This window comes from Malus sylvestris, chromosome 7 (genome assembly GCF_916048215.2).
Source record: "Malus sylvestris chromosome 7, drMalSylv7.2, whole genome shotgun sequence".
Classification (NCBI taxonomy): domain Eukaryota; kingdom Viridiplantae; phylum Streptophyta; class Magnoliopsida; order Rosales; family Rosaceae; genus Malus; species Malus sylvestris.
Genome location: NC_062266.1, coordinates 7,019,352 through 7,047,226, shown reverse-complemented (window position 1 = coordinate 7,047,226; position 27,875 = coordinate 7,019,352). Strand labels below are relative to the sequence as shown.

The 27,875-nt window shown below is 39.0% G+C and overlaps 3 protein-coding genes across 3 annotated transcripts; 2 read left to right on the top strand and 1 right to left on the bottom strand.

The window, feature by feature from the left end:
* Window positions 1–635: 635 nt before the first annotated feature.
* Window positions 636–19,193, top strand: LOC126628164 (uncharacterized). Its single transcript, XM_050297758.1, has 2 exons — window positions 636–1,142; window positions 18,835–19,193. Exons 1-2 carry the CDS (start codon window positions 768–770, stop codon window positions 19,018–19,020), a joined length of 561 nt encoding a protein of 186 aa, XP_050153715.1. The 5' UTR covers window positions 636–767; the 3' UTR covers window positions 19,021–19,193.
* On the bottom strand, window positions 12,384–21,921 carry LOC126628155 (pyruvate kinase 1, cytosolic-like). Its single transcript, XM_050297746.1, has 16 exons — window positions 21,736–21,921; window positions 21,109–21,205; window positions 20,693–20,790; window positions 20,332–20,487; window positions 19,450–19,527; window positions 18,626–18,757; window positions 17,850–17,930; window positions 17,530–17,601; window positions 17,187–17,276; window positions 16,610–16,754; window positions 16,270–16,358; window positions 14,590–14,685; window positions 14,359–14,426; window positions 13,619–13,718; window positions 13,150–13,209; window positions 12,384–12,801 (listed from the first exon to the last, which is right to left on the bottom strand). Exons 1-16 carry the CDS (start codon window positions 21,802–21,804, stop codon window positions 12,649–12,651), a joined length of 1,584 nt encoding a protein of 527 aa, XP_050153703.1. The 5' UTR covers window positions 21,805–21,921; the 3' UTR covers window positions 12,384–12,648.
* A 1,727-nt stretch (window positions 21,922–23,648) lies between these two features.
* Window positions 23,649–27,111, top strand: LOC126628166 (uncharacterized). The gene is made up of 2 exons (XM_050297763.1): window positions 23,649–24,084; window positions 26,895–27,111. Exons 1-2 carry the CDS (start codon window positions 23,791–23,793, stop codon window positions 27,006–27,008), a joined length of 408 nt encoding a protein of 135 aa, XP_050153720.1. The 5' UTR covers window positions 23,649–23,790; the 3' UTR covers window positions 27,009–27,111.
* Window positions 27,112–27,875: the final 764 nt, after the last annotated feature.

Sequence of the window (27,875 nt, the reverse complement as noted above, 5' to 3'; positions counted from 1 at the left end):
TTTGTGGTGAAACAGTTATTAATTGTAATCATGTGATGAAATTCGTTATCAATCATAGTCCAAATTGGATTTTTCCTTATTCTTCTAACATTTGTAGGGCCAAAATTGTTATTTTCGTTTTTATTAATTCTATCAACCAATCATAAAATGTCATATGGACAATAAAAGAATAAATAAACAATAAAATTACAAGGTTCATCTTATCAGACTTTCTCATTTCAAGTGATCCAAGTGTCCAAATTCAAGATTTAAAAAAATCACAAAGTACCTCACTGTGTTTAGGTTAGAATATAAGTTATTATGCAAACATTGAATTTAGTTTCATCTTAAGAATAACAGTGGTGGACAGGATGGATAAGGTTATGCGAGAGAGAGAGGAGGGAAGGTGGTGGGTGGTCGCTGTGGTTGTGGCTTACAAAGGTAGGGATTGGGGAGGGTTTTTTTTTTTTTTTCCCTTCTAATGTTTTTTGTTGATTATAAAAAAGTGGAATTATCAAAATGAAATGACCTTTTTACCCCTACACGAGGATTAGATTTTGATAGAAATTTCTATTTGGACTACGATTGATAACGAATTACACCACAGGGTTAAGAAGATTAACACTTTTTTCTCCACAATAATCGATTTAAAAGTGGTGCCTCACCGCAGGATGAAGAAAAAAATTTAGCCTTTTAATTTTTAATTTTTAAATTTAAACGAGGATGGAGGACGTTCTGGAGTAAGAAAAAGAGAGAAAATATAATAAAAGCTGCGTTTACAACATCTCATGAACATCGCCACTCTGCTCGTTTTCTCCGCCGTTTACACTCCAAACCCACATTCAGAATCGCCCTTTCTCTCCCAAAAAATGGCAGAAAACACAGAGATTGTAATCAAAGAAGACGACCCAAAAGGACCCAAAAACTTGTTCTCACTCTTCCCCAAGTTCAAGCTTCAACTCCCCTTCCTGAAGCAAGAACCAGAAGCGGCAAGCGTCGTTGTTGCAGAGGAGCCAAGGAAACCAGAAGAAGGAACTGAAAGTAAGACGCCGAAGCCGGTCTTTATGAGCTTCCCGAAAGCGCAATTGGTGGCTCCTCCGCCTGTGGCGGTTGAGTGCGAAGAGCCCATAACGAAGACTTCCAATCCTATTATACTCTGGCAGGCATGGCTTTTTTACCCTGGTTTATTTTATTTTGTTGATTTTTTTACATGAAATTTTACTAATTTGTTGTATATGAAATAACTCCGCCTATGTCTTACATGGCCGGTCCCAAGCCCGGATAAAGGAGGAGGGGGAGGGCGTCAGGTAGTCGACAGCCGGCACTCCATGATCACGTCGAATCCTTATGAAAATGAATCCAGAACAAAATCACGCTAAAGCTAGGGCGTCACCCGTAAGTGGCGCGCTGTGTGGCCCGAGCACAGTGATAAGTGAGCAAGGGTCGCTGTATCTCCATCGGCACCCGGATGCAGTGTTAAATGAGCAAGGGGGCCATAGAAACTTCTTTTCGAACGACTCCACTCAAAGTTGTTTGGGAGCATATGCTCCTATCAACTTTACCCGGGACACACAAAAGAAGTACTTTGATCCTATTAGACGGGGGAGGGTGAAGAAGCTAGGACAGAAGGGTAGAGTTCAAGAGAGCAAAATGCGTTTAGGAACGTGGAATATAGGAACCTTAACGGGAAAATCTATGGAAGTAGTGGAAGTTATGGTGAGGAGAAGGATAAATATTATGTGCCTACAAGAAACTAAGTGGGTTGGTAGTAAGGCAAAGGATCTAGAAAACTCAGGGTTTAAACTTTGGTATTCGGGCACAAATAGAACGAGAAACGGTGTTGGCATCATCGTGGACAAGACCTTGGTACAAGATGTTGTAGATGTCAAGAGGGTAGGAGATAGAATCATGGCAATCAAGATTGTAATAGGTCAAGAACTTATCAATGTGATTAGTGCGTACGCACCTCAAGTAGGGTTGGATACGAGTTCGAAGGAGAAATTTTGGGAAGATCTTGGAGACTTGGTGCAAGGAATTGCTCAGACGGAGAAGTTATTTATAGGAGGAGATTTAAATGGACACGTGGGCAGGGAGACAGGCAACTATGGAGGTTTTCATGGTGGCCATGGTTTTGGGGAGAGAAACGAGGATGGTGAAGCTATCTTGGATTTTGCAATGGCATATGATCTCTTCTTAGCCAACACCTTCTTTAAGAAGAGAGAAGAACATGTGATCACCTACAAGAGTGGGTCGTCAAAAACACAAATAGATTTTCTTCTAATGAGGAAAAGGGATCGTATAACTTGTAAGGATTGCAAAGTTATACCAGGAGAGAGCGTGGCTAATCAACATCGCTTGTTGGTGATGGATGTACATATCAAAAGAGTAAGACAAAAGAACAAGACTTGGAAGTGCCCAAGGACTAGATGGTGGAATCTAAAAGAAGAAAAACAAGTCATTTTCAAAGAGAAGGTAATCACCCAATGTGTGTGGGATAGAGAGGGGGAAGCTAGCCAAATGTGGGATTCCATGGCTAGTTGTATCCGAAAAGTAGCAAAAGAGGTATTAGGAGAGTCCAAGGGCTTTGCCCCACACCAAAAGGAATCTTGGTGGTGGAATGAGGAGGTACAAACAAAGGTGAAGGCTAAGAAGGAATGTTGTAAAGCCTTATACAAGGAGAGGACCGATGAAAATGGTGAAAGGTATAGAAAAGCGAAGCAAGAGGCGAAGAAAGCTGTCAGAGAAGCTAAGTTAGCGGCTTACGACGATATGTATAAACGACTAGATACCAAAGAAGGAGAGTTGGATATCTATAAACTATCTAGAGCAAGGGAAAAGAAGACAAGGGACCTAAACCAAGTGAGGTGCATCAAGGATGAGGATGGAAAGGTTCTTGCTACAGAGAACGCGGTTAAAGACAGATGGAGAGGTTATTTTCATAATCTTTTCAATGAAGGACATGAAATGAGTGCTTCTTTAGGGGAGTTGAGTAACTCAGAAGAGTGTAGAAACTACTCTTTTTATCGTCGAATCCGGAAGGAAGAAGTGGTTGTAGCTTTGAAGAAGATGAAGCATAAAAAAGCAATAGGCCCAGACGATATACCAATCGAAGTGTGGAAACTTTTGGGAGAGACAGGTATAACATGGCTCACTGACCTTTTCAATAGGATTTTGAAAACGAAGAAGATGCCAAATGAGTGGCGAACGAGCACTTTGGTGCCTATCTACAAGAATAAGGGCGACGTACAAAATTGCATGAACTATAGGGGTATTAAGCTAATGAGTCATACAATGAAGCTCTGGGAGAGAGTCATTGAGCATAGATTGAGGCAAGAGACACGGGTTTCGGACAACCAATTCGGGTTCATGCCAGGGCGCTCAACCATGGAGGCAATCTATCTCTTACGAATATTGATGGAAAGATATAGAGATGGGAAAAAGGATTTACACATGGTCTTTATAGATTTGGAAAAAGCGTATGATAGGGTCCCAAGAGACATTCTTTGGAGGATTTTAGAGAAGAAAGGAGTACGAGTAGCATATATCCAAGCTATAAAGGATATGTATGAAGGAGCAAAGACTGCCGTAAGAACTCATGAAGGACAAACCGAAAGCTTTCCCATAACTGTAGGATTACATCAAGGCTCATCCTTAAGTCCTTACCTTTTTGCGTTGGTAATGGATGAGTTAACAAGACATATTCAAGATGATATTCCTTGGTGTATGCTTTTCGCAGACGATATAGTGTTGATAGATGAAACTCAGGAAGGGGTAAATGCAAAGCTTAACCTTTGGAGAGAAGTGTTGGAATCTAAAGGTCTTCGCCTAAGCCGATCAAAGACAGAATATATGAAGTGCAAGTTCAGTGCAAATGGAGGCCAAAACGAGTTAGGGGTGAGGATCGGAGATCAAGAAATACCAAAGAGCGACCGTTTTCGTTACCTAGGATCTATCTTGCAAAAGAACGGAGAATTAGATGGAGATCTCAACCATAGAATACAAGCTGGATGGATGAAGTGGAAGAGTGCATCCGGCGTGTTATGTGACCGCCGTATGCCACTGAAGCTCAAGGGAAAATTTTATAGGACGGCAATAAGGCCGGCGATGCTGTATGGCACAGAATGTTGGGCGGTGAAACATCAACACGTACACAAAATGGGTGTAGCGGAGATGAGGATGCTTCGTTGGATGTGTGGGCACACAAGAAAGGATAAGATTAGGAATGAGGATATCCGGGGTAAAGTAGGAGTAGCCGAAATTGAAGGAAAGATGAGAGAAAATCGGTTACGGTGGTTTGGACATGTGCAAAGAAGGCCTACTGACGCTCCGATTAGAAGATGCGACGATGAGACAAAGGTTCAGGGCCGAAGGGGTAGAGGAAGACCTAGGAAAACTTTGGAAGAGACCCTAAGAAAAGACTTAGAGTACTTGGATCTAACGAATGACATGACACAGGATCGAGCACAATGGCGTTCTAAGATTCATATAGCCGATCCCACTCAATGACTTGGATTTTCCAAGTCTCCAACCGAGAAGTTTTCCTCACTCGGAAAATTAAGGGAACACTATCCCAACCTACATGCTCCACTCAAAAAGCTTCAACATACAAGCTTCAACAAAAGAAAATTCAAAGAACTTAGCGAAGAAGGCTTTGGTGTATTTAACACAATACGTTGAAATGAAGGAAAGCTTATTTATTGATATCCCCGATAAGCTACAAATATGTACATATACATGAGTCAAAATAAACACACAAGAGGGAGCCTTCACAAAGGTTGCTTAGGAGAAGTCTCAGCAGTCGGTAGAGCCCCAGAAAGAGAAGGCACCGGAGGGGGATCATTTGGAGCCTCAGTACTGGACAGAACCCTAGAAGGAGGAGGCATCAGAGGTTGATCATTTGGAGCTTCATTACGCGGTACAGCCCCAGAAGACGAAGGCAATAAATGCCTTTGGAACAAACCTACAAATCTCTGATGATCAAGTAAAACCTGACCATCAGTTTCCTTCATCTGGTCAAGCTTCCTCTTCATGTTTGTAGCATAGTCATGTGCGAGCCGGTGCAACTGTTTATTCTCATGCTTGAGCCCTCTAATCTCCTGTTTGAGACCCATCACTTCAGCCGCCAATGATTCAACTTGGCGGGTTCGAGCAAATAGGCGTTGGGCCATATTAGACACAGAACCTGCACACTGAACACTGAGAGCCAGCGAATCCTTAACAGCCAACTCATCAGACCGTTTGGAAAGTAGTCTGTTATCTTTGGGAGTGAGAAGGTTCCTGGCCACCACCGCAGCGGTCATATCATTCTTCATCACGGAATCCCCAACGGTAAGAGGACCAGTAGGGGAGACGAAGGATGGGCGCCATATGTTGTCTGGAGAAGGCGGGGCTGCCTCTTCAACAAGGTTCAAGTCAAAACGACGGTCGGAGGGGCCAGACATTTTCAAAGGTGTTGAAGAGAGAAGAGGTCGGACAAATCAAGATCTTAGAAGTGCAAGAATGAAGCTTCTACTGGTGGAGATTCAAGTGTGCTTTGGAACTTAATGCCAGCCCTTATAAAAATCTGCACTCGACGGAGCTTCAGAAATCGAAGAGGCGCCTGCTCAGAAATCGAAGAGGCGTTTGCTTTCTCAAAAGCTGGGCTGCTTAGAGATCACGAGGGTTGATCTCAGAAATCTAAGAGGCGTTTGCTTTCTCAAAAGTTGGGCTGCTCAAAGACCACGAAGGCTGGTCTCAAAAATTGAAGAGGCGCTCGCTTTCTCAAAAGCTGGGCTCCCCAGAGACCACGAGGGCCGATCTCAGAAATCGAAGAGGCACCTACTTTTCCAGCCTTGTCAGCACCTGTCACACGCACACTCAGCTTTGCGGAAATTATGGGCATTCTGTCGAAGACTTCTGGGGAAGTAGAAAACACATGAATCTTACTGTTCAATCACCCACTTCCCACACGCAACAATAGCTCATGGGTACCACAGAAAACTTTGCCAAAGTTCTCTGCCAAAGTTGAGCACGTGAAGCTTGCAGCTCCCACTACATCGCTCTGACCAAGAAGGGTAAAAGAATAGCAAAGAAACAGCACTAACAAAGTTTAGACCCATAAATTTTGAAGGTCTAGCTACCATATTATTACCCACAAGGGTAAAGGAACAGTACCACTGCTGGATAATTGGACAGTCCCTGTGTGTCAACCTCTGTGCTTCGTGGCAAGGTAGACTAGCAAACATGCCCAACCTTTACTCACATTCGAGAAAACACTCCCAATAAGATTGCTTGCTCCAAAATCGAAGAGGCACCGTCCTCCGAATCTCGAGAGCCAGACTCCCAACATGACTACTTTCTTAAAAATCGAATAGAGGGTAAAGGAACAGTACCATTGCTGGATAATTGGAAAGTCCCTGTGTGTCAACCTCTGTGCTTCGTGGCAAGGTAGACTAGCAAACATGCCCAACCTTTACTCACATTCGAGAAAACACTCCCAACAAGATTGCTTGCTCTAAAATCGAAGAGGCACCGCCCTCCGAATCTCGAGAGCCAGACTCCCAACATGATTACTTTCTCAAAAATCGAAGAGACACTGCTCCCCGAATCTTCGAGAGCCAGACCCCCAGCGTGACTGCTTTCTCAAAAATCGATGAGGCATCGTTCTTCGAATCAATCGAAGAGGCGCTCGCTTTCTCAAAAGCTGGGCTGCTCAGAGACCACGAGGGCCGATCTCAGAAATCGAAGAGGCACCTACTTTTCTAGCCTTGTCAGCACCTGTCACACGCACACTCAGCTTTGCAGAAATTATGGGCATTCTGTCGAAGACTTCTGGTGAAGTAGAAAGCACATGAATCTTACTGTTCAATCACCCACTTCCCACACGCAACAATAGCTCATGGGTACCACAGATAACTTTGCCAAAGTTCTCTGCCAAAGTTGAGCACGTGAAGCTTGCAGCTCCCACTACATCGCTCTGACCAAGAAAGGTAAAAGAATAGCAAAGAAACAACACTAACAAAGTTTAGACACATAAATTTTGAAGGTCTAGCTACCATATTATTACCCACAAGGGTAAAGGAACAGTACCACTGCTGGATAATTGGAAACTCCCTGTGTGTCAACCTCTGTGCTTCGTGGCAAGGTAGACTAGCAAACATGCCCAACCTTTACTCACATTCGAGAAAACACTCCCAACAAGATTGCTTGCTCCAAAATCGAAGAGGCACCGTCCTCCGAATCTCGAGAGCCAGACTCCCAACATGACTACTTTCTCAAAATCGAAGAGAGGGTAAAGGAACAGTACCATTGCTAGATAATTGGAAAGTCCCTGTGTATCAACCTTTGTGCTTCGTGGCAAGGTAGACTAGCAAACATGCCCAACCTTTACTCACATTCGAGACAACACTCCCAACAAGATTGCTTGCTCCAAAATCGAAGAGGCACCGCCCTCCGAATCTCGAGAGCCAGACTCCCAACATGATTACTTCCTCAAAAATCGAAGAGACACTGCTCTCCGAATCTCGAGAGCCAGACCCCCAGCATGATTGTTTTCTCAAAAATCGAAGAGGCATCGTTCTCCGAATCTCGAGAGCCAGATACCATAGACCACTTTTTCAAAGTGCTATGACAGAGTTAAAACATGTGAAACTGACAGCTCCCACTACCGTGCTATGACCAAGCAGGGTAAAGGAATAGCATTACTACTTGTTAGGGAGACTCCTATATATGTCAACCTCCATCCCCAACGGACAGGCAGACCTGCAAAAATGCTCAACCCTTCATCATATCTGAGAGGGCACTCCCAACGAAGCCTTTCGAAATATTCAGCTTTCTTTCCCCCCGATAATACCTCTGCAAACAAGCTATACTAGAGCAAGAATATCTCATATCATCAGGGTTAAAAGCAAGAGTATCCCATATCATGCTTTTTCCCTGTCTTTTCCTTTGGCCTTGTTTTTACCTGCAAGACAAGGAGAAAGAGAGCAATCAGTCAGCACTTGGAATCAAGCTTCCAGCCAAGAACTGATTGCCTGGAACCCCTTACCTGATTACTTACCTGGCATTGCTCTCGAGTACTCATCTTCAACATCTTATGTTTCCAGGGAAGATTCCGCATCTGCTTGAGGAACAGATAGGGCAAGTGCGAAGGATACAAGGAAGCATGTGGAGACAAGCGTAACAGCACACGTGCCGATACATCCATTACTCTGTCAAAAGCAAAAGTATCCCATATCAGCAGGGTGGAACGTACTCTAGATTTGATGGACTTGTTTTGACCCTCAAATTCTTCAGTCGGCCTTATACTCTGGAGGAAACCAGAAAACCCTCCAGCTCAGTTCAAGAATAAGCCTGTGGAAAGTTACTTCTTCAAAAGCAAAAGTATCTCATATCATCTCTTCTCATTTTTCTTCTCTTTATCCTTCATGCTGCTGCAAGATGGGGAGAAGGTGAACAATCAGTCGGAGCTCTGATTGCTTACCTTGTCTGTCACCTCTTTCAGCAGACCCCCTAGCTCGGCGACTTGGGGGACTCCTACTACATGGTTTGTATCGCGCTTGACCAAGCCTGAAACTACAAGTAAGCTTCAAGTGAAATTGATACATTACCTTGTGCATCTCCACCAGTTAAAGATACCACCCCTGGATGGAGGAAGAGTACTTCCAGAGAAGATGCCACATCTACCTATGAGACAGATAAGGCAAGTCAAGACGACTCCACACTCCGATACTTAGAAGTTTCGTGATTACGAGATCATTCTCCCACAATATTTCTTAATGTCATTTGTACTAAATCATTCACTTGTACTCACTAAAGGAGAGCTTGAACCTATGTACTTGTGTAAACCCTTCACAATTAATGAGAACTCTTCTATTCCGTGGACGTAGCCAATATGGGTGAACCACGTACATCTTGTGTTTGCTTTCCTATCTCTATCCATTTATATACTTATCCACACTAATGACCGGAGCAATCTAGCGAAGATCACAAAAAGCGACCGTTTTCGCTACCTAGGATCTATCTTGCAAGAGAACGGAGAATTAGATGGAGATCTCAACCATAGAATACGAGCTGGATGGATGAAGTGTTAGAATGCATCCGGCGTGTAGTGTGACCGTCGTAGGCCACTGAAGCTCAAGGGAAAATTTTATAGGACGGCAATAAGGCCAGCGATGTTGTATGGCACAGAATGTTGGGCGGTGAAGCATCAACACGTACACAAAATGGGTGTAGCGGAGATGAGGATGCTTCGTGGGATGTGTGGGCACACGAGAAAGGATAAGATTGGGAATGAGGATATCCGAGGTAAAGTAGGAGTAGCCGAAATTGTAGGAAAGATGAGAGAAAATCGGCTCCGGTGATTTGGACATGTGCAAAGAAGGCCGAATGACGCTCCGGTTCGAAGATGTGACTACGGGACAGAGGTTCAGGGCCGAAGGGGTAGAGGAAGACCTAGGAAAACTTTGGAAGTGACTCTAAGAAAAGACTTAGAGTACTTGGATCTAACGGAGGACATGACACAAAACCGAGCGCAATGGCGTTCTAGGATTCATATAGCCGACCCCACTTAGTGGGAAAAGGCTTTGTTGTTGTTGTTGTTGTTGTTGTTGTATATGAAATCTGGGTTTTCATTCATGATTGCATGTGAGTTGGTTGCTTGCATCCTCGTATTTGAACTTGGAATTTTTCGTGATGAAACTTGAATTTAATATGAAGAAAAAAAATGGATACGTCTTGATTTATGCTGGTCGTTTGAATTTTTGATTACCAGAAACATAAATTGGATAGGAACGGGACTGAGTGTAGGAGTTTAGCTTCATAAAAGGGTTTTTCGGGTGTATGCAACTTTCGATTCACAACCCTTTATCAAGTTTCCATTGCTGCACCAAGAAAGGGCAAGGGAAGTCCGATGAAGGGTTTTTAGTTTTGTTTGTACACTGCCTACAATCATCCTGTTGTTTGTTTGTTCACACGGTTTTTTCTCGAAACACAAATTTGTAGTAATTACTCACATGATGGTCTGGTGAGGCCTAGAGATTACAACTAGCTGCTTGTGAGAGAGAGGCCTTTATATGTGTTTTACTGGTTAAGCAGATGTAGCTTAGTGAATGGGTATGGCATTTTGAAGGAGGGCTACTATTGCAAGGTGAAGAGATCATTTTACATAGCAGTGGATTGATTCGAGCTTGTGTTCTTCATCTTGAGGGACTCCGAAAAGGATTTCAAAAGATTAACGTGGATTTTCTTTTGAAGATTGGTGACAACACAGTCATCTCCACTTGAATAATGATCATTTTAGCTCAGTGGTTGTGAGACCCTGTGTTTTTTTTAGTTTACTCTAGTGCTTACCATTGGAAGCTATAGCTTAGACGTGGCTTGAGGTAGTTTTATGTCCATATATAGTGATAATTAGGAAATGAATGAACTGCTTGTAAGCAGTCTTGCAGCTGGACTCGGCCAGCGGGATTTCAAGGTGCTTATCGTGCAACACTTCGGCGTGACAGTGCACAAAGTGTCTTGATTTCCTTGGTCGTACCCAGTGCACAAGGCTCCCGCTTTACGTAGGGTCTTGATTCCCTTGGTATAGTTGGAAAATATGAGGAGGGAAAGTTGTCATGGAGATTTAGGTGGGCAGTTTAATCTGGCACAGATATAAGTTGACTAAATCTACTTGATGGCTAATAGGTGAGATAACAATATCAGTCATAAACTCTATAGTAGTGGTGGATTGAGATATTTTACCAAGATCTTGAATGATTTGACTTGTGTTGATTGTTGAACTGGCATTTCAGTGTCGTATCAAACGCAGTTAAATAAGTCCTGGTCGACTATTTTGCTTATAAGGCAGCAAGACTTGGAACATCAGTTTGGTAGGGATTTGATAATTGTGAGCATTGCTGAATCTTTGCATCTAAAAGCTTCCACTAGTTGTAATGTTTTTCAAATTTTGCACCGATGGTTAAGATGCATATTTCATTGTTGTATCAAGAAAAACCATGCTTTAAATAACAATAAATAAATAAATATAAAATACAACCCATTCTATTAAATATCAAAAAAATTAAAATAAAACACATAAGAAATTAAAATAAACGCCATGCTTTAAATAACACAATAAAACACAACTCATGCCTTTAAATACCCAAAAAATTAAAATAAAACAAAAAAGAAAAGACACTCGGTAGAGTCGAACCCAATTTCATGGTACATGGACTATGAATAAGATGTGGAGGACAATTGAGCCATGTGTAGAATTTGGCATATCATTGCAAATTCGAATAGATATATACATACTGCTCACATCCCGGCCCGGACCCCCATCACATCTCGAGCTCGACTCCGTCGTAGCACGATATTATTCGCTTTGGCCCCGACCACACCCTCACGGTTTTGTTTCTGGGAGCTCACACGAGAACTTCACAGTGAGTCACCCATCATGGGATTGCTCTCTCGTGAACTCGCTTAATTTCAGAGTTTCAATGGAACCCAAACCCAGTAAGTTCCTAAAATGCCTCATGCTAAGAAGATATGAGAATATACATATAAGGCTTACATGATCCACTCCCGTGGGATGTCACACATACAATTAATATAAAATGGGAGGCCCTTCTTGATGGGTGGCCTTGGATTTTTTATTGCTTTTGCTGTTAAATCATCGATCATACCCTTACATATCCTATAAAAAGAATTCTAACCCTCACTTCAAAGAGAACCTCTCCTTCCAAACCCTAGCCACTTTACCCTTTCAAAGGCAACAAACCTCTTGTCTTTTACAATGCAACCTACACTTACATAGTGGAAACGGAAACTATGGACATAATCCCATCTCAAGGTGAACCACGATATGTTATTGTGTTTTTTGCGCCTGTGTGATTTGTGGTTGAGATTAAGTTGGTCCAAGATTAATTTAATTTTGTGCATCAACCATATCAAATCCAAAGGTAAATGAGCATATATTCTTTAGTCACCAAATGATCTCGAGAACTTTTTCTGTAATGTAAAAATAATCACTTTGAAAAAAACTGCAAATCATCTATGAAATAAAGCAATTTGGCGCTTGATAAACTATTAAAACTGATGCGAGTGTAATAACCAGTTTTTAAGCGTGACAAAAAATAAACCGTGGGTGTGCATAATGAAGGAAATGGAAATGACAATGAAATGTTATTTCAAATATTTTTTTTATTTTTATAAGAACTATTTAGTACTACGATCTAGTGGTATTTATTTTCATTTGTAAGTGAGAGGTCTTAGATTTGATTCTAACCAAAGACGAATTTGAACCACATTATTGTTAGCCAATTATGAAGCTTAACTCACTCCCTCACCCCCGTAGATAGCATCGTTTATTCAAAATAAAATAAAAATAAAAATCTTTATACGAAAATACAACGAGATAGTTCTCTGTTTGGGTAGGAAAGATGGAGGAGCAACAATTTACAGTAAAGAAAATACAACGAGATAGTTCTCTGTTTGGATAGGAAAGATGGAGGAGCAACAATTTACAGTAATTTCCCTTAAAAAGTTTTGAGGTACTTCAACTACAAAAACTCAGAAATTCAATCCAGGGTTTCTTACAACTAACACGCACATTTGCTTATTTTCGGGAAAGAGGGCAAGGTACAGGCCATGGAGAACTTACCAGTAAAACTCGTAAACATATACGCAAAAGAAGTTGCAATTTTTATATCAATCTTCAAGCTCCATGATCTTGATCACAGAAGTATCGCCAATTTTTTGGCAAATGACCACACGGTCATGTGATTTTACGACACCAGTGGCCTTGCCATGGTCCAAAGCGATTTTAAGAATGGACTCATTTGTTGCAACGGTTATTTCAGCCTGCAGGGGCGAAAGGGCAGATAAGAAAAAGAAACGTCTCAGTCTGATACAATGGGTAGTGAAGCATGCAAAAGAATACGCATCATGTGATGAACTGAAGTTAATCCACGTCTATAACCGACTCGGGTCCCTAAATGTAGCCTCCCCTTCTCCTTTCCTACCATTTTCAGAGATCTACTTATCTAGAATATCGAAAAACTTCCAACTATATTCATTAGGGCAGCATTCAAGGTGAACGGGAAACCCAAATCAACCAATTTTAACGAAAGGAAAGATCTGGGAAACCCTGTGATTATTATATGCATTATGCATAGCTTTCTCCAATGCAATCAACAGGATATATCTTACTGGATGTCGAGGATCCGCTAGCATGGGAAAAATGCCTCTAACAATGAGCGATTGCCTTGCCTGCCGGATATCATCACAAGAAAAAGATGGATATTATGAGCATCAAATTCAGTTGGAGAATGTAAATCATAAAGAATAGTATGATTGTCTGCTAATCATTCTTCTCAATTTTAAATCTTGAGTTTATAAGCGATATATGTTAAAGTTAGAGCATCCAAACCAAAATTAATTGGCACTCGGCATATAGACTGTAGAGGTTCAAGATATCAAGATATGATCTACTTTCATGCATGTTTGAGTGGGACAAAGGAAGAAAGAAAACATTCAACAAAGTAACTGCTCCAGGATTATGTCCCAACTGGATAAAACCATTAGCACACAAATTCTAGCATCTAGCTTCCTACTTGGAAAAATAAACTTGCTAGTGCATAAAAAGTTAAAACCAAAGATGATCAGTTCAGTAAGAAACCTCAAAAGCACCAGAAAATGTCCATCGGAGTTGATTTGTCTTGACCCGAGGAATGACAACAGAAAGCACAGGCATTGTTGGTCTGTACTTTGCAATCAACCTACACTAATGCCCAAATAACAAAACCGGTATATACACAAGAGTGAACATAACAATTACAAAAATATTTGTATCTAACATCGTAAACCATCAAAGAAAAACTTATTTTTATGTTTTACAATTAAAGTACATCTAACTGAACTTCAATCAGGAAACTAAAATTTTACATAAAACCAAGAAACATTAGCCTTACCCACTTCCTAAAGGCCAGTTTGATAACCATTTTTAGTTTCTTGTTTTCACTTTTTGTGCTTGAGATATGAGGAATCTATATGGGGGAAAAGGAGGGAAGATGAAGAAGGGTGTTGGAAGAAAGGGGAGGAAATAAAGAATAAATTAAAACAAAATCTTGAAAGTGAAATCAACTTATAATAGTTTTTGGGTTTTGAATTTTACTTTTCAACATTTTGTGTGCCTTTCCTTAAACATTCCTTCAACATTTCTTCCACCATCCTTCCTCAACTATTCTAATCCCTCATTTGTCCCATGTATTTTCCCTCTATCTCTAACACAAAAATGAGAACTAAAAACTAGCAAAATGGTAATTAAACGGGCCCTAAGCCCAGACCCTGCGTAAAGCGGGAGCCTTGTGCACTGGGTACGACGACATGAAGAGAGAAGAAGAGATAAGAGAGAATCACCTTGCAGCTCTTCCAGATGTAGTGAAGCAAATAATTACAGAGGCCTTCACCTTGATGGCTGCACGTACCTAGGAAAGATAAATTATATTATAATATTTTCCCGTTGTAGCAAAATAAAGGGCATCCTTCATGCATGATTCTGTTAGCAGCATCTCTTCAGGGAACAGGCCAATGGTATAATAAAAAGAAGGAGAAAAAATAAAATGGAAAATACTGAAAGCACAAAACTACCGCAGAGGAAGCAATAGATTCCAAGTGGGTCATTGGTTCTCCAACATATTTGACAGCCCTCTTAAAATACAAATCTTGATTGAAAACTTTCTCCGCCTGTCGACAGTAATTTGATAAAAGAAAATTTCCATTATTACAAGATATAAAGGAACTGTTTTAATAAATGTGGAAATGAACTCAGAACTTTCCCTTGTCATTGTACTTTAATTTATAATATTTTTTTGATAAACCATTGCTACGAAACATACATCCTAATAATAAGAACAAAGAATTGTCCCACCCCCACCCTCCAAAACTGACTGACCACAAAACAAAAGGATCACACATTCTAATATGAGTCGTGTGACTATAGCCAAGACCAATGAATCACTCTTAAGTATCAAGAAAGAGACAATGTTTTGAAATAATATCCGGACTAACAAAACACATATTTCTATAGCCACTTCGAACAGTTGAAGCTCAAATGAGAGGGAGTAAACAGAATAGCCATGAACATTTTCCAATTTATAAATATTATATACAATTAGTACTACAATTCCACCGGAATATGTTGATGCAGAATCATATTTCCTGTTTTATTTTATTTTCTTGTTTTCTTTCTTTCCTGTTGCTATCAGGGTTGGGATTACTCCCCTAATTGTCGTAGGGCTAGGTTATTATAAATATGTGCTTTGTAAGTAATTCAAATTAGACAGACTTGAATGATTGATTAAACAAATCTTTTCCCTCAGTAATCTTCTTCTAAATTCTCCTCGACATATCTTTTTTTGTCTTCTAAATTCTAATTCTAAATTCTGGTATTTGGTTCTACATCAAATATACTCCTAGCCCTTAGCTTTAGGAATGGGTAGCGTCTATGCTAGAAACCATCAAATTCTAGATCAGAAACGATAAGACCACAGAACATAAACAATGCTCAGTGTGCTAATATAAGTCAGTTCTGAATCTTCAGAGAACCACAAAACCAAAGCTGAAATATTAAGAATTCTCAGAGAGAAGAATGAAAAAAATATAAAGGAATGGTCCGATATAAGAATAAAGGGAGTTTCTAAAATGCACATCAACATATGGCAAACACACCCTCAGAAATGAAAAAACTAATAGGATGGAAAAACAATGCTACTTCAATACTAGCTTTGGAGGTGCACGTCCATAAAAGTCTCTACTGTTGTAGGACAATCACAAGAGAATTGAAGAAAACAGATATATGGGCTCACTCCAACCTTTGGCACTGCACCAAAGGTATATTTTAATCACTCCAATAGAGAAATTAGAAAACTTTTTGCATCACAGTCAGAAGATCGCAAGAACTTCTTTCACCGTAAACTTTCAAAGCTCACAAAGTAACTCATGTACAGAACCATTGGCACATGAATCATTGAAAAGACTCAAATTAAAACACTTAAATGGCAGCAGATATATTCATGATGCCTCATGTGATATATAAGATTCCAAACCAAGGATCCTAAAATACATGTGCCAAATGCATTTATTGCATAATAGATATAAATAATCTGAATCATGTGGTTTTTAGTAATTGAATGGGCTTATTTATTATAATTTGAATCGGGCTCCGCCATCATCAGGAAAACACAGGGATGCAACAGCCAAAAGATTACTCGCTTTTTCAGAAGAGAGAGAGAGAGAGAGAGCTTTATTACAATACAGAAATGGAGTTACCTCAGAGCAAATCTTTCCAACAATGGAGATCGTCTCAACAGGGTACAAACCGCGCAGGGTCTCTGCACCTAGAAGAATTGCATCACTTCCTGCACAAATAGAATTGAGAAGTGGGTAAATAATCACACAGGTCGTACTTGTACATCCTATGATAACATTCACTTGTTACTTGTTTAATAATGCTCAAGCAACAAGAGTATTACAATACTAATGATATTTACTAACACTAACAGAGCAACAATCCATGCAATGACATGGACATGAAAGAATAAATGAGATGGTGGAACCCGCCAAAGGTAACAGAAAGGAGCATATTTCATGTCAAAAGACAGAAGTTTACCATCCAGTACAGCGTTGGCAACATCAGTTGCTTCAGCACGAGTAGGTCTTAAGTTGTCAGTCATACTGTCCACAACCCGAGTCACCACTGCTGGCTTTCCAGCCATGTTGCACTTGTAAACAGCAGCTTTTTGAAATAAAAATACCTGGAAGATCAAAGTAGGGTCTTTACAAGAATATTCAAGCCTCATTATAAAAAATAACCTCCAACTAAAAGTATATAGATACACATCCATCGAAGCATGGAAATTGGATACAACACACACACTAAAAAAACATTTGGTTCCCAATCCTCATTACTGTAAGAACCCCCCCCCCTCCCCCCCCCAAAAAAAAACAGCTTTCAGGTCACCATCAGAGGAAATCGACATTTGATAAGTCACTATTTAATTATCATAGCAGAATATAACTTGTGCAGGTACACCCAACTGATGACGCCACATACAAGACATGGTTCTCACTTAAGTCATACCAATACGGTATATCAGGAAGACTGTTTGACAATGACTTACTCATTACTTTTGTGGCCATGTGCAGATGATGTAAATACATAAAAGAACATGACTACCAAAGTGTACCTTCTCTGGTGGGAGATCTATCCCCAGAATTCCACGAGAGACGATAATACCATCAGCTTCTTGCAAAATTTCATCAAAATGATTTAACCCCTACAAAAATAGAAGAGAACCTGTAAGCTAATTCAAATCCAAGCACAAGTATGACATTTGGAAATCTGATCAGTCACACATGATCCTTTCTGCCAAGAATATTCCTTACCACCATTACTGCCTAAATACTGACTACTGAGGGCTCTCCACAAATGTGGAGCCCGCATGTCAAGGTGGTAACCATATCCATAATCCAAGCTGATAGTGATAATATTAGTAAATTTTGTTTTTTGTCCTTTTCAAAGAAACTCACCTCTACATTTTCAATTTTTGCAAAAATCTGAGTTTGGTTGAGGTCGCCTAACTTTGAAAGAAACTCACGGGCCTGCATAACAAGAACAGCCTATTAAAATAGAATAATAATACTTCCTCAAAAAGAAAAGAATAATAAGGAAAGGGTACTTAGTTTCTCCTTATATTATCAAAAGTATAAGGAAACATAATAATATTACCCAGGGAATTAAGCCCTAAATACGAGTGAACCACATCATAAAGTAGGGATGAACAGGGAGAAAAATTATAATTCACATAACACCAGAACAGACAGGAAATCCTGTCATGAACAGTCCTTACATGGCGAACATCTTCAGCATGACGCGTATATGATAATGAGAGGAAGTCGATGGTGTTACGAACACCCCAAGTGCTTATGATCTGATAAATTATTAAAATGTTAAAACACATTAAATAAGCAATTCACGTAAGAATAAGATCTCCTTTTATAAAAAGTGATTTTTTTATACAGTTTCCTCCAAATTGATTTTAATGAGTTAAAGATTACCTCCAAATTCATTTTAATGAATTCAACATTACCTCATGTACCTTCTAAAATGAATTCAACATTACCTCATGTACCTTCCAATTCACTATCAATAAAATTAGAAGGTATACAAGCCATCATTCAGCAACGATGAGTGAAGACACTCAAGGAATGAATCCAGAAAATGAAGAATGACAAACAAACTTGACAAAGTCCATCTCCTCCAAGGTACAGCTCAAAACAAAACACAAACCTCAGTCAAGATTAACTATACTGACTGTTACCTCTCTAGAATACTTTGACAAAAATGTCCAAAAAGAGTTAAAAACTAATCCTACCCCAAAGAAGAAGAAGAAAACCAAGTGTTTCTTACCAACCAAACAATCCACAAACCCACACCACTCTAAACACATCTGATAACCACGTTCAGAATTTCCTTCTGAATTGCAACGCTAAACTTAATGATAAAAGGACAAATTGTAATCCACAAGTTAATGAATCCATGCAGAAGCAGACAATTCAATTTTCAGGGTTGTGGGTGGATCTAATTATGTTAGTATCTAGTACTGTGACTTCAAAAGAAACTAACCTCCTTATCTTTATCGGTAAGTGTAGGCAGATCAATACGAATCTGAGAGACATTCAAAGTATACAATGACCCTGCCAAGGTAGCAGAATTCTTTATGAGACAAACCACATCTTCACCATTCACCTCAGTGACCTGCATTGTAAAAGAAAATGTTACAACAACATGTGAATCATTCTTTTTCCTGAGAATATTATATAAAAAGAATGCAGAGGGTAATCTTCAAGAGACATCTGCCAACCGAACGGATGGAGGCTCATAATAAATCTAATGGAAGCAATCGACATACAATAAGGCCATCTGACCATACTGCAGGTAGCAAATTTAGAGTTCCTAGAGGTTTTATTTACATTAAAGTTTTCAGGACCCAGGTCACTCATCAAATAGATAACTTCTGATGATCCCCTATAAATATCATGTATGCATACAATAGTGGACCTTGAGAGACTATAGGTTCCACTGCCAAAGGTTGTATCAAATTTATAGCATTCAGTTATAGCTTTAGTCTGCTACCAGAGCTTCACCTAATTCCCAATCTATGTCTAAAATGTTCAATTAATTTAAAATTTTAAAGTTGAATGTCAGCATTCCTTATCTCTCAGAATCTGGTCCCACTCTTGCGTTTTTTTTTTACAAGATTTCTTTGGAACTGTTGGAAGAGTAACGAATAAAGTGGCTATTACCTTGTTTTCACTTCTAACTGAGTGACAAGGAATACATATCTGACTAGGCAAGGATTTGAAATTAACATGCTTAATTTTGATTCTGAAACCAACTATACTACAACCAACTTCCTAATGGAACTCATATATCTTATATTTCCTTACCTCCAGCCACACAGAAGTAGTTTCACTCCCCGTAAAGAGGTATTGACCAATAAAAATTGTATCTCCCTTCTTCACTGCCTGCAAAGACCAAATTTAACTTAACTCATTGCAGCAATGCCAACATAATGTGAGACATGTTGTAAGATAAATATACAGAACTAATTATAGTCCTTACATGCTTCCAAAAATCAAGAGGAGGAAGTCAAATCAAACTATATGAACTGGTTTCTCTAAGACACCATTCCTGAACCTACAAGAGATGAATTGGTTCCTCGAAAATCTCGTGACATGATATGATATGGATGACCTGAACTTCCTTGTCTATATGTACAAGAATTCTACACCAGAAGTAAAGCATCCAAAAAACAGCTAAAGTTCAAGAACTGAAAGAAACAGAAGAAACAGCACAAAATCACATAAGTTTGAAATGGTTTAGTCATTTCATTTTTGTCAAATAAGTAGACGCACACAGTGTTTTGATAAACATAGAAAATCATCGGTACAATCATCAAATGGCTAAGTTATTCCCCATTTGATTATTTTGTCGAATAATTACCCTTGAATGCGATGCAAGTGTGTGGGTGGGAGTGAGGGTTGGTTAGACTTAAAAACACGACTGCTCATTGGAAAAACAAACAATGCGTCAAAAGCCCCATCCCTCATTGATGTCAGAATAAGTCAGTCTCTTTCCAGGTTAGCTGAGTTTGGTAAGTGCAAAAACAGTTACTTCATAGTTCGTCTTCACTCAGAGAAATAGATTGGCACAGCAAAGTTCATCGCTGTAGATCCAATAGAACCAAGGATTCTAATATAGCAAGATATATGTCTTTCATAGAGATAAGCCAGAAAATATTCAGAATGACATCTTTCAATCATACATACCCTTGCCAGGCCACTAAAATTTACGGGTAGTAGATTTGAGGTGGCCTCTTGGTCTTGATCAGGTGTTAGGACAACCAGGGTATCTTCCTGAAGAGATATGGGATGCTCACTTTTATTCACTACCTGCAACTCTGGACCCACTGTGTCTAGCATTACCTGAAAAAAAAAAGAAGATTAATAAACCAACTTGTAAGCGTACATATCAAACCTTTACAAGTTAAGGAGATTTAGTGAAAGGAACATAACAAATTAAATAATGCAGACACAAAAGCACAGTTAGTTAAAAGTTGAATTTTAGGATCATTATATACAGTTAAATAATTTAAGACAAAATGAGAGCTCATAAGAATAGCAAGCTTACTGCACACAGTTTATTGGTACTCTTCATTGCAACCTTCAGGTTTCCCAATGTCTCTTGGTGAAACTGAGCATCGCCCCATGAAAAATCAAACCGTGCCACTATATATACATGGAGGGTGTGAAAGGAATTATATACTTCAATTAGTGAAATCAATGGCATATAAAATTCAAAAAGGGAATTGAAATTGAACAGACGGAAAATAGATAAAGGATTTACCAGAAGCAAAACAATCACACAGTATTATCTTCACAGTGAAGAAATTGTACCGCCAAAACAGAGGTACATAAGTCTCAGACGGTGTTTCTTATCCTTTTACTAAAGTATTATAGATGAAGGGAGATAGCAAAAATAAGAAGCTGGCAACTCATAATCAGACAGATGAACATTGAAAATCATGCATAGCAGGTGAGCGATACCAGACATTCCTGCCTTCAAGCAACCGGAGATTGTCTCGACCGATTGTGATTTTGGACCAAGCGTTCCCACAATCCTTGTCATTGCCGGAAAGAATGTCTGTAAGTTCAGAATTCATCAAGGTTAGTCACGCATTCAAGTTCTTTCAAATCACTACGGCCACATATTCACCTAATAACCCACCGAAATTCCGAGAATATTTCGGAAACAATAATATTCTGTTTGATTGCTAAGTAAAGATTTCTCTAATAAGAAATATGACACCCTCCTGATTATCACATTTTCTCAGAAACCAAACACATGATAAGAACTAAGATGCAAGAAGGAAATACAGACTCCATTCAAACCCACAAACACAGAGAGTTGATTTATAGTTGCTACAATTTAATTTTAAGAACCAGCCAAACAGGTAGTACAAGGAGGAAATCCAGGCGTTGTTTTTTTTTTTTTTTTCCCATCCAATCCTTCACTTTCTCGGGAAACAAACACACTGCAACTTGGTTACTTGCTGAAGAAACAAAAGCAATTAATTGGCTCTCTCTCTCTCTTCTCAATCAGAAACTGAAAATTAACTAATTATCCAACTAATTCAAAGAAACGGAAGAGTTAAAGTGATCGGAATTACTCACAGGCTTGGAAGGCTCGAGGATCGAAGCCATCCTGATCGGCTCTTCCAGAAGCAAGTGACTCGAATGCATTTTCGCCGCCGACGAAGAAGAAGAAGAGGAGCAACAACAACTGCAACTGCTTGTGGAAAATGTTCTGCTGGGAATGTGCAATCTGAGGGCGTGAGATTTTGATCAGCTTCTTTTGTACGCTCAGTTTTAAATTATTATTTTAACTCTGATTTCTGTGTGCTGAGCTTCCTACAGTCGTACTGTACTGTAATTACTTGTTTATGAGCAGTAATTAGTTAATTACGGCGTCAATTAGTGAAAAACGAAATAAGGTTTATTGGTTGGAGAGCCCACGCGTCAGTTAGACAGGAGGACAGACTGGATCGCGTGCTCCATTCGTCAAGCCTTTGTCTCTTGTTTGTGAGATTGCTACCGGTTAAGTTCCATTTGAATCTCATCCGAATCGTCTGCATCAAAATGAGTGTGGTCTCTCTATGATCTCTACCTGGTCTCAATAAATGTCTGATACCTATTAAATTTATGACAACAAAATTAAGAAAAGTTAAGATATTTAATAGATGTCAGACATTCATTAGGGCCACATAGAGGCCACACCTATTTTGGGTGCAGAAGATTTGGTCTCTAAACTAATAGGGTGTTTTCAATTGAGATTTTGAGAGGTTTTAATTCTTTTGATGAATCTAGGGGTATTCAATCAAGATTTTAAATGATTATTTGAAATTCAATGTGTATTTAATCAGGATTTTAAGATAGTTTATTAAAATCCTTATAAATGAGGGTGTATTCAATTAAAATTTTAAAGAAGTTTATAACATTTCAGATGTATTCAATTAGAATTTGAATTACAGAATTTGGAAAAGTTAAGGAATTAGAGGGAATTTGAGAGATTTTGTAGTGTATTTTAAGCATCTACAAATCTCACATCTCCCCATGAGATTTTGAGGGAATTAAATCAAAATTTTACATAGAATCTCTACAAATCAGTTAAACTTCATAAAAATCCATTAAAATTTCTCAAATTCCAAATTGAATACACCCCCTAAGTATGACTCACATTTTTGTCTTATTAGTTGTGATACAACCGATTAGCATAATAGGAAACTCTCAATCACGATAATGTATCATGGTGTTTATTTTTTTTATTTTTTTTCTAAAAGAGGACCAGTTGGTAACTTTTGAGAGCCAACAAGACTCATAGAAGCATTTCAGCATTTCTTGGCCATCATCGTGCAATTTACCAGCTTCAGAAATCAAACCCAAGACATGTTGTGTGAAATACGGATTTATAATTCATCTACAACCATTAGGCGACTCTATGATGTTTGTATCATTGTGTTTATTGAGTTGTCATGACGTCCATGAAGGTGATTATGAACTACATGCTTTCTATTGAAATCAAACTAAATGTGGGACTAGAAGTTTATTTATTTTTTTTCTTTTATTTTCTTTTTTTGGACAAATTTATTTTATTTTCTTTGTAGCCTTGTTAGAATACGAGTTTTAAATATAATTTTTTTACTAATTTAATTCGCCTTCCAAATTGGATTAACATTATTATATTCAATTATCCAGATAATGAATGGATAGACGAATATCAAAGTCATACGTTTTAAAATTTTATTTATTTAAGAAAAATATTAGTATTATTATAAGTAGTGTTGAATTTTTTATTTCCTCAAAACACCACATCAATATTTTTAAATTTTAAATTTAGACGAGGTTGGAGGACCTTTTGGATTAGATTTTGACAAAAATTTCAATTTGGACTACGATATTGATAACGAACTTCACCACAAGATTAATATTAACACTCTTTTCTTCACAACTGTCGATTTAAAAGTAGTGTAGACGAAGAAAAAAATTTAGCCTTTTAATTTTTAATTTTTAAATTTAGACGAGATGGAGGACCTTCTGGAGTAAGAAAAAGAGAGAAAAAATATAATAAAAGCGGCGTTTTCAACATCTCATGAACATCGCCACTCTGCTCGTTTTATCCGCCGTCTACACTCCAAACCCACATTCGGAATCGCTCCTTCTCTCCCAAAAATGGCAGAAAACACAGAGATTGTAATCAAAGAAGACGACCCAAAAGGACCCAAAAACTTGTTCTCACTCTTCCCCAAGTTCAAGCTTCAACTCCCCTTCCTGAAGCAAGAACCAGAAGCGGCAAGCGTCGTTGTTGCTGAGGAGCCAAGGAAACCAGAAGAAGGAACTGAAAGTAAGACGCCGAAGCCGGTCGTTGTGAGCTTCCCGAAAGCGCAAGTGGTGGCTCCTCCGCCTGTGGCGGTTGAGTGCGAAGACCCCATAACCAAGACTTCCAATCCTATTATACTCTGGCAGGCATGGCTTTTTTACTCTGGTTTATTTTATTTTGTTGATTTTTTTACATGAAATTTTGCTAATTTGTTGTATATGAAATCTGGGTTTTCATTCATGATTATATGTGAGTTGGTTTCTTGCATCCTCGTATTTGAACTCGGAATTTTTCGTGATGAAACTTGAATTTAATATGAAGAAAAAAAATTGGATACGTCTTGATTTATGCTGGTCGTTTGAATTTTTGATCACCACAAACATAAATTGGATAGGAACGGGACTGAGTATAGGAGTTTAACTTTATAAAAGGGTTTTTCGGGTGTATGCAACTTTCGATTCACAACCCTTTATCAAAGTTTCCGTTGCTCCACCAAGAAAGGGGTAAGGGAACTCCGATGAAAGGTTTTTAATTTTGTTTGTATCATCCGGTTGTTTGTTTGTTCACACGGTTTTTTCTCGAAACACAAATTTGTAGTAATTATTGACATGATGGTCTGGTGAGGCCTAGAGATTACAACTAGTTGCTTGTGAGATAGAGGCCTTTGTATATGTTTAACTGGTTAAGCAGACGTAGCTAGTGAATGTAGTGGAAGGAGGGCTACTATTGCAAGGTGAAGATATCATTTTACATAGCAGTGGATTGATTGGAGCGTGTGTTCCTTATCTTGCGGGACTGCCAAAAGGATTTCAAAAGATTAACGTGGATTTCTTTTGAAGATTGGTGATGACACAGTTATCTCCACGTGAATAATGGTCATTTTAGCTCAGGTGGTTGTGAGACCCTGTATATCTCCAAAAATAAGGTATTTTATTGTCATAGTGAAACCTACCAAATATATATCTTATAAGTTCAAGATGTTTGGTTTTGAGATCGGAGTCAATTTGAAACCAGTTTGACGAAATATATTTTCTCCTCCACTTACATTACAAATTTACAACAACTAGAAGCTTGGATTGATTTCCACCTATTCTTTTATATCTTTAGTTATTAGATTGTGGATGGAAGTGCATAATAAGAACTCTAGTGCTTACTATTGGAAGCTATCACTTACAGGTGGCTTGAGGTAGTTTTATGTCCATCTATAGTGATAATTAGGAAATGAATATGAGCTGCTTGTAAGCAGTCTTGCAGCTGGGCGCGGCAAGTGGGATTTCAAGGTGTTTATCATTCAATTGACACCACTTGCATGAATATACTTGGCCTTTATGTTTTCAGACTGGGTGGCTATATCTTGCCACTTTATCAACCAATCATGGACTAGTTGTAGCCACCACAGTTCCTCATTGTTACAATCTGCGAAGGAAAAACATGCAGTGCATTAGTTCACGTATTGAGAGAAAAGACAAGAGAAACAAAGTGGTTTATGTAATGTGTTGCAAATTTTATTTTATTTTTTATTTTTTTATTATGTTTTTATAACATGAAAACCATGAAGTATCATGGGATTCTACTCTATTTTACAAATCTCTATATATTTTCAAGTCAAGCATGCTTGATTTCATGTAAATGTTTATGATGGAATATAATATGTACAATCTATGTGGAATTACTAGAGATTGTTCATGGAGCATGAGAACTTTAGTGTTGGTTATTTGAGGGATAAAACACGGGGATATTAGGGCAAAATGGCTAGTTTAGGGGTCATGTAGTGTAAAAATATGTGGCTAAAGTCTTGATATTATTATCGTATTTTATAGTGTGAGTAAAACGGCACGCTTGACTGGGCATATTACATATTCTACTCACTGAGCGACAGTGCTTGTTGCTCACCCCTCAATATTTTATTTTTCATATGAGGTATTTGGCAAGACAGGTGCTAGAGGGGCTGAGTTTGTGTTAGACGAGGGAAATAGAATTTTGTTTTATTTCTGTACAACTGTAAGGTTTTCAGATTATCCGTATAAGAAGGATTTTATTTTTCACCATTATTTCATTTAATTTATTTATTCACGCACCGGGCTTGAGGTCATTTTTTTCCCGACCCTGGGTCCGGGGCATGACAGTGCTCAAAGTGTCTTGATTCCCTTGATGTAGTTGGAAAATATGAGTAGGGAAAGTTGTCATGGAGATTTAGGCAGGCAGTTTAATCTGACACAGATATAAGTTTACTAAATCTACGTCATGGCTAATAGGTGAGATAACAATATCAGTCATAAACTCTAATAGTACTGGTGGATTGAGATATTTTACCAAGATCTTGAATGATTGACTTGTGTTGATTGTTGAACTGCCATTTCAGTGTCGTATCAAACGCAGTTAAATAAGTCCTGATCGACTATTTTGCTTATAAGGCAGTAGGACTTGAAACATCAGTTTGGTAGGGATTTGATAATTGTGAGCGTTGCTGAATCTTTACATCTAAAAGCTTCCACTAGTTGTAATGTTTTTAAAATTTTGCACCGATGGTTAAGATGCATATTTCATTGTTGTATCAAGAAAAACCATTCATATTTTGTTTTACACGGAAGCGGAGAGCAATTGTATGTTCATGAACATACAACTTACACACACGCTTGTGAGACTTTGCTATGTGTCAGTGTTGATCTTTTATGTTTGAAGATATGACTCCAATTTGTTATAATTGGTCCATTGAGGAGAGTCATGGACTTGGTAGCTACAAATCTCTGTCTTCTTAATAAAAACTATCCGGATTAGCAAAAACCTAGTCACAACTTTGTTGTTTTCTCCACAAGCTTGTACTTTAGTTCAGATTTTGACAGCATGGTGCTCACTATCCATTAGGCAGAAAAGGTGTTGGCTTTCTGTCCATTTTTTTCTCATGAACTAGCGACTTCCCGTCTTGTTTTAATGATGTTACTTTGCCTACTTTCAGCTTTCTGCTCTTGGAGGGTATCTGGTTTTGAGGTGGCTTTGGGCAAGATGGCAGGAAAAAAGGGATAAAAAGGACGGGTCTTCGGATGACGGACGATCTAATGCTGATGAATAGGTTTTTCATATGTTGACTACGCTTGAAATATGGAACATAGAAACTGCAAGTTACTTTCTGGATTCCTTGAGTGTGCTTAGTAAAGAAAGTGTTTTCTCTTTCACTTTCCAGTCTTGATTTCGTTACGACTTATAAGATTTACTGCTAGTTATTAGATCCGTTCATTGTTTTCTGGGATGTGGTTTTACGTTCACACAACTTCTGCATTGCCTGGTGAATTAAAGTGAAAGAACAATTTAAACGTTTGGGACTATCATTGCCTCGGCGCACCGCCACGGTGATGTTCCATGCCAACGATAGAATCATGAGGCAAACTTTCCACCACCAACGGTTGAATCATGATGTCCCTTCACTTGGTTCGGTATGTGAAGTTGTGAACTGCCTGTACTGCACTTAGGCTTTGGGCCAGCCTCTTAGAGCAACTCTAGCGGGATGAATCGCTGGAGGGACAGTGGGAGGAACAGGGCCGGATCGCCCGAGGGAGCAAGGCCAGCGTTGGCTGGCGAGGGAGCTGGAGGGACATCGGGCGCTAGGCCCGTGGATTGGTTCCGGCCCTTGAGCCCGAGATGGGTTTGACGTCAGCTGACGTTAGACGCCTTTATTAAATTTTTTTCTGTCAGGCGCGTGCCATTCAAGCGCGCGTGGGCTCGCGTCAGGAGACACAAAATCAGAAAACAAGCCCGCAGTGCAGATATTTTTTGTTACCGTTGGGGAGCCACGTGGCTTCCCCACGGTCGTGGGATTTCAACGGATATAAATTGTGAACATTTGGATTTCCAACGGTAAAAAATATAAAAAAACTTCATTTAATATCATCGGTTAGATCTGAGATCAACGGTTCACGTTATTAGACTTTAAAAATTAAAA

Bases quoted from the DNA above. Each gene is read 5' to 3' on its own strand.
- LOC126628164 (XM_050297758.1), top strand. From the start codon at position 768: ATGAACATCGCCACTCTGCTCGTTTTCTCCGCCGTTTACACTCCAAAC. The intron at 1,143-18,834 runs GCATGGCTTTTT...AAAAGAATGCAG, and splicing joins ATCCTATTATACTCTGGCAG to AGGGTAATCTTCAAGAGACA.
- LOC126628155 (XM_050297746.1), bottom strand. From the start codon at position 21,804: ATGCATTCGAGTCACTTGCTTCTGGAAGAGCCGATCAGGATGGCTTCG. The intron at 21,206-21,735 runs GTGAGTAATTCC...CTGAACTTACAG, and splicing joins TCCTCGAGCCTTCCAAGCCT to ACATTCTTTCCGGCAATGAC. The intron at 20,488-20,692 runs GTAAGCTTGCTA...TTTTTTTTTCAG, and splicing joins GTACCAATAAACTGTGTGCA to GTAATGCTAGACACAGTGGG.
- LOC126628166 (XM_050297763.1), top strand. From the start codon at position 23,791: ATGGCAGAAAACACAGAGATTGTAATCAAAGAAGACGACCCAAAAGGA. The intron at 24,085-26,894 runs GCATGGCTTTTT...GCCTACTTTCAG, and splicing joins ATCCTATTATACTCTGGCAG to CTTTCTGCTCTTGGAGGGTA.